Here is an 11,320-nt window from a genome sequence, read left to right as displayed (position 1 = left end):
GTTCTTGAGCATAGAGGCGATGATTCATAAGATCAGAAGTCAGTAGTCACTATCAAAGATCTTAATGTGAAGGGGCATCTGCACAATCCCTCCCTTAAAGGAGACGAGATCACTTGAACAGAACATGAAGTTGAATCAAGGTTCAAAAGGCATAAGACTAGATATCCAAAAAGAATGATATTAATTATTAAGAATGGAAACGATAGTCCAGTATAACCGAATGGTTCGTAGGAAAAATCCATCTAACTTCGTTTGTTTATTTTTCTTTCGATGTTAGGAATACGTCAATTTTGATAAATTCAAACGGATTATATTGCCATTTTCTAGCTAAAATTGGAACAAATTATGGAATATTTTGACTAGATTTTGGAAATTAAGTAACTTAAAATAGATATAACTATAGTTTAGGTTATGAATATTGTATTAATGTATTCATTTATGCAAGAGAGTCAACATAAATAAGGAAGATTTTGATGGTGCTAAAAAGAGCTACGCGGAAAAGAAGCTGTGCCGTAAAAAGTGCCCCCAAAAGAGCCCTGCTGAAAAAAAATCACGCTGAAATGTATGACCGCTCCCTTTCATATCAGACCGATAAGTCAGTGTCAATATCTCAAATATTGTGTGATAATTGACTCTATTATAATGATGCAACCAAGTGCATTCAGTGTTATCAATCTATTAAACAAATTCCTGTTTATCATCTTCTATCCCAGGGGTTAGCAAACTTTCGGAGAGTAAGGTCTAAACAGCTACTTAGTGTCATGGAAGTGGGCCAGACAGCTGTCGCTGCAGTCATGGTGGATTAGTATGCCTATACTTAGATGATTGCCCATGATAAGATGACGGGCCGCTCGAAATTCACTCTCGAGCAAATATGGCCCGCGGGTTGCCTACCTCTGTTCTATATCATTGTTGGTTGTCAGTGTTTGAAGATCACGATACTAGAGGATAAGCTGCACTTTTCAATCATGATTTATGTTAAATTCTTTCAGTACATTATTTTAAGTTTATTTTGAATTATAGATTTATACAATTATTTTAAATTAAATAAAATAAAAAAAAACAAAAAAACTCGCCTGCATTACTATTAAACAGGCTTATAATCGAGTTTTGATTCAAGCTTCTTATTTTCTGAGACTTTACGAACTGCTTTCATAAAATCTTCATCTAAAACATATTCGCGCTCAGCTCGAATAGCTAAAACACCCGCTTCCGTGCAAACATTTCTTAAATCAGCACCATTAAAGCCATCACTGAGTTTGACAACCGCTTCGTAATCAATTTCACCATGTTTGGTAATGGGTCCCGCATGAATTTTGAGAATTTCAAGACGTGCTTGATCATTAGGTAGAGGGATTTCTACTTTCCTATCCAAACGACCAGGTCGAAGTAGGGCAGGATCAAGAGTGTCCGGACGGTTCGTAGCCATAATCATTTTGACTTGTCCTAAAACATCAAAGCCGTCCATTTGATTGAGGAGCTCCATGAGTGTGCGTTGAATCTCCCGATCCGCTGAAGTACCTTCAGAGAACCGTCTTCCACCAATTGCATCAATTTCATCCATAAAAATGATACAGGGCTGATGATCACGAGCATAATTGAACATTTCTCTAATGAGACGAGCGGATTCACCAATGTACTTATCTACAATTGCCGAAGAAACGACTTTGAGGAAATTGGCGTCAAGTTGTGAAGCGACTGCGCGAGCAAGGAGGGTTTTTCCTGTTCCTGGGGGACCATAGAGTAGACAACCCTTGGGAGGAGAGATTCCAACACGAAGGAAAAGTTCTGGATTGAGTAGGGGAAGTTCTATGACCTCTCTCAGTTCTCGAATTTGTTCAGCCAGACCTCCAATATTGGAATAAGTCACCTCACCAGGATCTTCATGACTCATGTTATAAACTAGAGGATCCACCTCACGCGGGAGGTAGCGCATAATAGTCAAAGTGGTCATATCGAGTGCCACTCGCGTTCCGGGCTGAAACACAAAGGTCAAAGATCAAAGAGCTATCAAGACTGCAAACACATTTCGATCACAATACCTTCAATTTACTCTTGTCCAATTGTCGACGGCACCCCACGACATAGCGAGGTCCATTCGTGGCTTTCACGATAAATTTCTCTTCACTCAACTGTCTCAGCACTTCTCCCACGATCTGTCCCACCGATTGCAGAGCTTTTAAGTCATTTTCAGATTTATCATACTGTTTTGTTAGCTCTTTGAGGGATTCGCGCATCTCCTTGAGGCGGGCTTCTACCTCTTTGTGCTCCTTGAGCTTGGATCGATAATCACCAAGTGCCTTTTCTTTAGGATTTGTAGGAGCACTCATCTCGACTTGACAGTAAGCTAGACTTTAATAATACCAAACGGGACTTGAAACTTGCAGAATCACGGCTTTTCTTTCTTTTATTCCATTTTTTATACTCTCTTTCCTTCTCTCAACAATGAGTACTAATACTATTTGGAGGACCACAAGCTTCAATCACGCAACCTATTGTGCATCATAATTTCAACCATAATCATTTTTTATGGTTTCAAATATTATTCCAAAATGAAAGAGCTTTTCTTAGAATAACATAATAGCCTTATATTATATTATATATTTTACAAAATTCATATAAATTCACCAAGTCGAATTTATCATTAAAAAAAAAAGTTTGCCAGGGTGACAGGTTGCGTGATTAGAGCTTGTGCTCCTCCAGATAGTATTACAATAATCCTGCCCTGAGATATAATAAGCAGTTATTTATTGTTTATTCTCTAACTCAGACGTTCCAACTGTTACTTTATTTATTAGCATTTCATTTTGAAATATCTATATTATTAATTTATTATCTTATCAGTTATCAATAGAAATTAGCTATGGACTATGGCTATTAATACATAAGTTGTTCTAATAATAAAAAATATGTTTTTTAAGAAAATGAATATGGGATCAATGCAAAAGTCCAATTGTTCCCTTTCCAGCACAATTGCCCAAAACGAACCTTTGACTGAGATGATCAGAAAATATTTCAACGATACTCTCTGAAATTCCATCTGATATTTCTCCTATAATTTTATTCGATCTAATATCCAATGCATAAATTGAGCTTGCATGAGGAAAACCTAAATGTTTCTTTGATATGTTTGACCTTTCATGAAAATCGTGTTTTCTTTTTTGATTTCGGGAACAAGCTTTTGCATTCGAATATATAATCATAGAGTCAATGCCCCATTTAGCTTGAGTGTGAAAATTTTTTCTCATAGGGACAATACAATGAAGTTCCTTATTCTGAGACCAATTTAAAATAGTATGCACTTTTTTGTCAGTTGAGTTTATCAATAAATCTGTTCCATTCACTGGATTGAATAGTACGGAACATATATTACTGGATCCATATGTTGGTACGTATTCCACAGCATAAAATTCTTTATTCGGCTTCCTTAAGTCTTCCAGCCGAAATCCGGTTTTGGTAGGGATTGATATCGTATGCGAATATGCCATGTTTTGAGAAATGGGGAAACCATTTCCTCCTAAAAGTTTGATTTCACGTTTTCCACTTCGTACATCGAAAACATAGTAATATTTTTCAAAGCCTAACACAACTTCTTCCTCGGAAATTTGTCTGTGCCACAAAATTTCTTTCTCCAATGAATCATGATAGGACCATTGATATAGTATTTCTAACTTCTGAGCACCTAAATCTAAGCCCCTGAAAAAAAGTTTTTATAAATAGGTACATCCATAAATTTCTATATATTCTCTATTTACCTAAAATATCCGTCAATTCCAGAAGAAAGTATTTGTTTTTTCCCAGATCTACCACACCAGTTAAAGCTAACTGAATTTATTGAGCCTGAATGAACTCTAAATGACAAAATTTCATCATTACATTTACCGATTCCAACTTCACCAAATTTATCACCAGTAACAATAATAGAGGATGATTCCAAAATATCACAAGTTTGTATTTTGTTCTCTGAAAATTGTGTCATTTTCAATGGGTTAGAAAACCAATTTTGACATGAGTATTCTTCTGGTGAGTTAAAAGAGTCCCAAATTTGAAAGAGCATGCGTTTTCCTTTTTGATAGTCTATGCGATTTACAAAAAAATCATCCAGATCCATTTTTGAGACGGGAGGAATTGAATTTATTTTCAATGGAGACTTCCTTTTTAAGTATGTAGATTATAGATAAATAAAAAATATGATAATAATGAGGGGAAACTACTTAATTATGTGTTATAAATAATAAATTCACTTACGTAGATTTTATAATGGAATATAATACACTAGAATGGGCAGATGGTTTTTTCATTTGAATTCTACCAGAAGGTTTACGTTTAGATTCAGGTCCATAATTTCTTCTGTTATATTTTCTTTTTTTTCTAGAACTTCCAAAATCATTAGGTAAAAGCTTTTTGAGAAGATCATTTCTTTCGTTGATGTTTTTATTCCGAATTTGTTCATACGGGGATTCTTTGTTTGAACTTTCTGATTTATCGATTTTTTTATCATCCTCCCTCGTCATGGAGGTAAATTCCTTTATTCCAATTTTCGTTCGCAATTTTTTCATGCTAACACCTAAAATTTGTTTTCCTTCTTCGAGGGATAACTTTTTGCAGCGGATTTCTTCTAAAATGCTTTTAACAGGCGTTTCGTTCCAGAAATCGTTATAATTCTATAACATACAATTTAGGAAGGATATTTATAAAAAAACACATCATAAAAATATTTTACATAATTTTTTAAAGTTGGAAATTCCTTTAAGGGTATGGTATTTATAGACTTTGCATTCCTAATTCCTTGCATTGAATTCTTGATTTGTGATTTGACTATATTGGAGCAAATCATTTCAGACGTTACTCCAAGTATTTCAGCGACGGAAAATAAATCCTTCTTATAACTATTAGAAAATTATAATTGTACCTTAAAATGAATTTTTTTAAGGACTATAAACCTGAAAATATCCAAAATAAGAGATTTAACAAAGGGAGCCGTCCAGAATAAAGATTTAGCCAATGATGGATCAGCTGAGGAACGAATATATTTCCAATACTTGATTCTAGGTGTCAGGCGATAAACAAGATCATTATCTGCATTGATTCCATAGTTTATTCCTTCTTCAACTATATGGAACGACTCCAAACATCTCAATATTAGTTTATTATTCAATAAGGCAAATGGAGTTACGACGGAGTTAACGATTTTCTGATATGAAAGCTTTTTCACTTCAAACAAATGTATGAGAAGCTCTATACTATCCTCGAGGGATAGATCGGCCCCTTTCGAGTAACGGGGATTAATAAATCTCTGCATCATTTCTCTATCTTATAAATTATCATATATTAACGTAATCGTTTCGTGGAAGATAATTTGAAAAAATATTGACAAATAATATAAGGACTTTTTTCTATTGGATTATTTTATTATTTATTTCAACAAATCAAATAATTTATTTCAATTTGTTGCCAACAGGCGGATTACAATATTGAATTTTCTGAAAAAAGCTTTTTTTTTAATTTTTCAAATTGAAATTATACCACACTTAGCTATATGCAGATAATTAATTGAATTTATACTCTATTAATGTCGTATTTGATTAATAAACGTAGCTATAAATTTTTCTATAGCAGAAAACCTCCTAAAATCAGATAACATAGTTCCTATATATTTTTTAATAAAACATTTCTTTTAATGAATACAATTATGAATTAACTACAATCAACATCTACACAGAACACAAACAAAAAACTACTAATGAAGGAGATCAAAGATTCTTGACAATAGACATTATATCTTGAGGACTTTTATCCGTTAGATCAAATGAATTTTCTTTTCCATATCCGTATCTTGCCCAGAGTTTGGGAGTTATACCAGAACATTCTCTTACACGGATAGGAAACTTAGGATTCCCTTTCTTGACGGTGACATAGTGTTGTTCAATAAATTCTCTTACGCCCTTTGATGCCTGTGATGTTTGACATAGATGGAGTCGGATCTCACGAAGAGCTGGGGAGAGTCTCAATGCCATTTTGTCTCGATTCTTAAGGAAGTATCAGCTGATTTCATTGAAGGAGGTTGAGAGACTTCATGCATTTCAAATTATACACATATTTTTTAATATAAGGACTACTAGAAGTAATTGTATAATTTATAATATCATCAAACAAATATATTAAAGATCTGCTAGTTATTATAATTTATAAGTATATATAATATAATAATTAATTAGAGTTGTCCTTTTAAATATACTATTAGAAATTATACTATGGGGTTATAAAATTACAGCAATATTAGATTACATGTGCTTTATAAAAAAAAATTAAAATAACTTCGAAAAAATATATAGTCATTAAATACATTAAATAATTATTAGTCGACAAATTTGATGTATTTTAGAATGGATAATTTTTTCCAAAGTTATTTCAACTTTTTTTTAAGTACAAGTCATTTCATGATAGTGTAAATGTAATTATTTCCTTGCTATTATAATAAATTGTATTATGTCATGATTGTTCAATAATTGGATGATTATAAATATTGCTATTGCTACAAAATTGTTTGATATACATGAGTGTGAGAAATCCAATACAGCTTGAGGTCGAGGAATTTTATAAATTAGAACGTATCAAATTCTTGTCATTCAGTAATGTTTGGAATATGAAAGTACATATGAATTAATTAAAATTTATTAATTTAACAAGTTGCAACTGAACGACTCCAAAACAAACAAGTTAATTTTCATGTGATGTAGATCAGATGAAACCTTTCTTTTCAATCATAGTTATGAGCAACATGGATATTCAGGGTCAGGACGACATACAAAATCAGCACATTTTCTGACTGTAATATTTATTATATTATTATTAATATTATTTATATTAATGAAAGTTGCATGCATAACTAAACTACTGTCTTACGTTATTTCATGTACTATTTTAATTTATATATAACTTGATGTAGTCTGTATGGTGCGTGTGTGTGTGTTTGTGACTAAGCTAAGGGGGTTGTCTATCTCAAGAGGAGAATGACTTAAGTTTTTCGTTCTACTGAAAGATGTTCATCAAATTAGTTAACACCAATCAAACTGATATTGTCCGCCAAATGTTAAAAACGAGCTTAGAAACTGATCTTTTCACAGATACAATTCTGCATTTTCCAGACTTTGGAATAGGAAGAACTTTGCGGTGTCATAGAATTGTGCTTATGTCCGCTTGTCCACTCCTTAAAAGTCTTATCTTATCATCATCAGAGTTTATCAATTCACATGACGACATTCATTTGTCTCTTCCTGGTGTTAGGATTGAGGATGCTTCACTCATTTTATGTCTTATTTATAAGGGATCCATGCGAGTGCCCCAAACCTCAATTCTACATACCTGTCAAATCATTGAACTTCTTCATCTCAAAGGTTCATATCGGCAAATTATTCTAGTTCTTTTATTTTCGATTTTTGCGAATTTATTTATAATTTAATTAATAACAATAGGTAGGTATATTGATATTATTTTTTTTTTCATTGTCGTTGCATGCATCACGAACGATGAATCCTTGCTTATATGTATATCTCTTGAGCAGTCTATAACAATAATAACAACAATCTAGAGCAAATTCGAAAACAATCAAAGACTCATAAACAGCAATCCTTTATTCTAGTCTTACCCTCCTCCTCCTAACGACCCACTAAATCTCATATGGAGCAATCATCTCCTTCTTTTTCTCTAAGGGCATTTGAAATAGTTCTACCACCCATCAAAAAGTAAAAGTCTTAGATAAAAAAAAGTTTATTTGTGATGAATGTGGTAGAGGCTTCCCCTTGGGTTGTCTTTTGAAACGCCATAAAACTGCCTACTCTGGAATTAAACCCCATAAGTGTTTCTATTGTGATAAAACATTCACTTCAGGAACTTCACTCAGAAATCACGAGTTTTCTATACATTTGGATATCATCGGCAGAACGCTAAGTTATCTTTGAATCAGAGAGGTGAGAGCAATTTTATATGCTTGTTAGTTTCGAATTCGTTATTATAATATGGTTTTTAGTAGCTCAATCTGTCAGGATTTATAAAGCAGAAAATAGTTTGGATGCATCTGAAACATAAGTTGAAACGATTTCGATTTAAAAGCAAGAAATTACGCAGCCTGTTAATTGTAGTATCAATTCTTTTTATATTTCATATTATAGATAATACTTTCACCTCTAGTTTTGGAAACGGCACAAACAGATAATCCATATCTGCACTGTTATAGAAATAGCTGACACATCTTCAGCATCTGAAGATTCCGGAATTACTACGTTAGTATTCGATCTTCTACTCCAACGGAATCTTCAATTCTTTATAACGTTGATTTTTGTCGGAAAAATGAGTCAAACACTGTATTTTTGAACCATGCACTAATAAATAATATTTCATAGTTTAATATAAAATATTTATTTAAAAAAGAAATATTTATCTCATTGTATAGTTATATAAATATGTTATGCATATATCAAAATAAATTGATATGTTAAATCAATTGTCTAATTACTATATCAATACAATTATTGTAATTTATGAATTTAAATCAGGATGCGGATTTATATTATGTAATTGAATAAATCAGGGATTTTAGTGAGGCTCTTGAACAATGGAAACATATCCACTATCATTATGTCGTAGTTTCCTGTGAATCACATAAGTAACAGATATTATCATTATCATTAGAAAAAGAATAGCCACAAAGACGGAAACAATCCTAACCACATTGATCGTAGAATCAATTTGACACTCTGCTTTCCACTCCTCGACACTCAGTCGTATTGGGCTAGTCAATTCTTTAAAAGACTCTAAGGGACAAAATAAGGTACATCCTGGTAGAATGAGATCATAGGGTGGTTTAGTCGTATCATTTCTATATTGGAATCGTAACAACATTGAGCCATTAGGCGATTGATGAAGTTCCATTATGACACAGGAGGCATAAGGAGGAATTTGAATATCAAATATACCTAAAGAATTTAGTAATCTGAAAATAGCAGATTTTATTAGATAGAGCAATAAAGAAGATTTTTAACTAGAATAAAACGTATAAATGGTTATTAATTACCCCGAGACTGTGTTATCGTGAGCTGAATACATAATAAAATCTGGTGATGTTGAGTCCATCGCTTTTTCAAAATTATGTAGTAGTCGAGCAATAAAAAGGCCACTCTTAAGTCTTTTCAACTCTTTTGTCCAAGTTTCAGCTACAAAACTAATAGCTGATAGTTTATTCAAGGGCTCAGGATATACTTTCTTTGTCCATTCAGGAAGACTTTTATTGTACAGTTCCTCAATAAAAAGGGTATCATGAATGTAAGTAATATATTCAATATTGTCAATGAGTTGTCCCGAATGCTTTGTCACGTAAGAGTAGAGTAATTTATATTTTTCATTTAACGCTTTGAAATATGGGTCTTTGTTGATCGTAATGTTCCTTAATAGTTTAAATTTTGGACATTCAAATTGAGAACCTAAGATAATATCATGTATTCCAGGTACAGTATGAACTGGAATGGGCTGCCATAGCAAATTAGGATTCCATATCTGAGATCCTTCCGGAGGATAGAGCCCAGCTAAATTACTCAAAGCAGACATAAGAGTTCGATCAAAATCCGTGGATCTAATAAAGATATCTTCTTTACTTAAGAAAAAGGTATAAAATTAATAATCATTTTAAAGACATGTGAAACTCATTATTCAACCACTACAAAAATAATTAAAATCAATTACCTATAAGTTGCGTTTAAGAATCCATCGTATCTTTTCCTCAAATATTGGCCTAATTCATACTAAAATTCAAAAAAGGAAATGCACACTAGGGTAAGTCATTGATCCTTAAACTTTTTCATGTTTTTTACCTGCATTTTCATTCCTCGGGGAGTTAATTGTCCGGGTCCAGTAGGCCAATTTGATAAATTTTTGTAGGGATCATTGGGGTAGAAATTAACTGGGGTTCTATCTCCATGTCGATACAAGACATTCACAAATTTAAGAATTCCCTTATTGAAAGAATACGATGAAGGAAGTAGAAGTAAAACCAAAAGGACCCACATAATGATAATGATATGTGTTACGTCTCTTAAAAAAAGTAAAGTGTAAACTTAAAATCCCTTTAACATATTTTGGTGCGAATGGAATAACAAAATGAGTTTCCTTTGCTCAAAAAATAACATAATATTTATAGATAACATACGATACTACTCCGGTCTTGCTTTCTCTTGCTCCTTATATTCACAGCCCAACCATCAATTCATCTCTCCCATACTGCTAAGTGCTCAACACGCACTGAATAAACGTTGTTGTTAATCTTTATATTCTTAAAAAAATACTTTTAGCCACAACACACAAGTTGAAAGGGGAGGTTTATTTTTGTGACATTGATTGCAATAGAAACTTCAATGTAATAAGTAATATCAAATATACTATATGTCCTACATAAATTCAATTCACTGATCTTCAGTAGCTTGAGATACGTGTTCAATGTGTATGTTCGATTTCAAATCTAGAATAAAGAGGATTAATGCCTTTTTATTTAACTTTAAATAATATTTGCTGACACAGCAATAAACATATTATATATATTTAATAATTGTTTAGAGCTTCAAATGGACAACTAAATGGTCTTTACTACCTTTAATGTATGTAATGTTTACTATAATTAATGTATAAAAACATATTTTTCTTATTAGTAATATGAGTCAGGAGTTACGTTGTGTCCTTATACAACTAATCATAAACACTTGTCACTTTTTCATTTCGAATTCCCCATTTCCCCCTGTAATGTAATTGATATTCTTTGTATTACTTAAATAACAAAAATAATGCATATTTGATATAATCCCTTTTGAATTAAAGTATGTCTATAATATAATGTTCAATGAATTAGTATTTAGTAGTCCTGATTAAAAGTTCTTGATGATAAGGTGAAATACCTAATGATAATGAGTAATTAATGTTTGTCATCTAATGAGTAGGGGGAAAATACCTATGTGTAATTATGTATTAATCACTTCGTAACTTTTATTATATCTCGCAATGTGCAAACTTTTATTCAAAAATAAATAAAAAATGGCACATAATCAGTTTTTGGTTAGTAAATTCTTCCCAATTCAATCATTGCTGGGAATTGCTCACAAATTAACACAAGCAAGGTTAATAGGAATTTCTATTGACCTTGAACACAAGCTAATTCAAACTCAACCAAACAAGGTACTGATAAGTGATAACTGATAAGGCAAAAAGAATCAGAAAAATCGACATTGAACATCAAAATAAAGATAATATTTTTTGTTAGTAATATTAAATTTACTCC

General features: G+C 32.2%; 3 protein-coding genes across 4 annotated transcripts; all 3 read right to left on the bottom strand.

Annotated features, from left to right (window-relative positions):
- Positions 1 to 983: 983 nt before the first annotated feature.
- On the bottom strand, positions 984 to 2,776 carry LOC121121346 (26S proteasome regulatory subunit 10B). Its single transcript, XM_040716236.2, has 2 exons — positions 2,043 to 2,776; positions 984 to 1,978 (listed from the first exon to the last, which is right to left on the bottom strand). Exons 1-2 carry the CDS (start codon positions 2,328 to 2,330, stop codon positions 1,088 to 1,090), a joined length of 1,179 nt encoding a protein of 392 aa, XP_040572170.1. The 5' UTR covers positions 2,331 to 2,776; the 3' UTR covers positions 984 to 1,087.
- Positions 2,777 to 2,778: 2 nt separating this feature from the next.
- Positions 2,779 to 5,397, bottom strand: LOC121121345 (uncharacterized). Its single transcript, XM_040716235.2, has 5 exons — positions 4,944 to 5,397; positions 4,724 to 4,889; positions 4,249 to 4,664; positions 3,756 to 4,154; positions 2,779 to 3,696 (listed from the first exon to the last, which is right to left on the bottom strand). Exons 1-5 carry the CDS (start codon positions 5,303 to 5,305, stop codon positions 2,937 to 2,939), a joined length of 2,103 nt encoding a protein of 700 aa, XP_040572169.1. The 5' UTR covers positions 5,306 to 5,397; the 3' UTR covers positions 2,779 to 2,936.
- Positions 5,398 to 5,633: 236 nt separating this feature from the next.
- Positions 5,634 to 10,663, bottom strand: LOC121122116 (prostatic acid phosphatase). Of its 2 annotated transcripts, XM_071890119.1 has the most exons (6): positions 10,640 to 10,663; positions 10,202 to 10,510; positions 9,867 to 10,086; positions 9,739 to 9,797; positions 9,074 to 9,649; positions 5,634 to 8,992 (listed from the first exon to the last, which is right to left on the bottom strand). In XM_071890119.1, exons 3-6 carry the CDS (start codon positions 10,059 to 10,061, stop codon positions 8,596 to 8,598), a joined length of 1,227 nt encoding a protein of 408 aa, XP_071746220.1. In that variant the 5' UTR covers positions 10,062 to 10,086; positions 10,202 to 10,510; positions 10,640 to 10,663; the 3' UTR covers positions 5,634 to 8,595. The 2 variants fall into 2 exon arrangements, with proteins under 2 accessions (XP_071746220.1, XP_071746219.1); XM_071890118.1 differs by lacking the exon at positions 10,640 to 10,663 and having other exon boundaries at positions 10,202 to 10,614.
- Positions 10,664 to 11,320: the final 657 nt, after the last annotated feature.

This window comes from Lepeophtheirus salmonis, chromosome 7 (genome assembly GCF_016086655.4).
Source record: "Lepeophtheirus salmonis chromosome 7, UVic_Lsal_1.4, whole genome shotgun sequence".
Classification (NCBI taxonomy): domain Eukaryota; kingdom Metazoa; phylum Arthropoda; class Copepoda; order Siphonostomatoida; family Caligidae; genus Lepeophtheirus; species Lepeophtheirus salmonis.
Note: the sequence above shows the minus strand (reverse complement) of the source record. Positions and strands in the feature narration are given on the sequence as shown.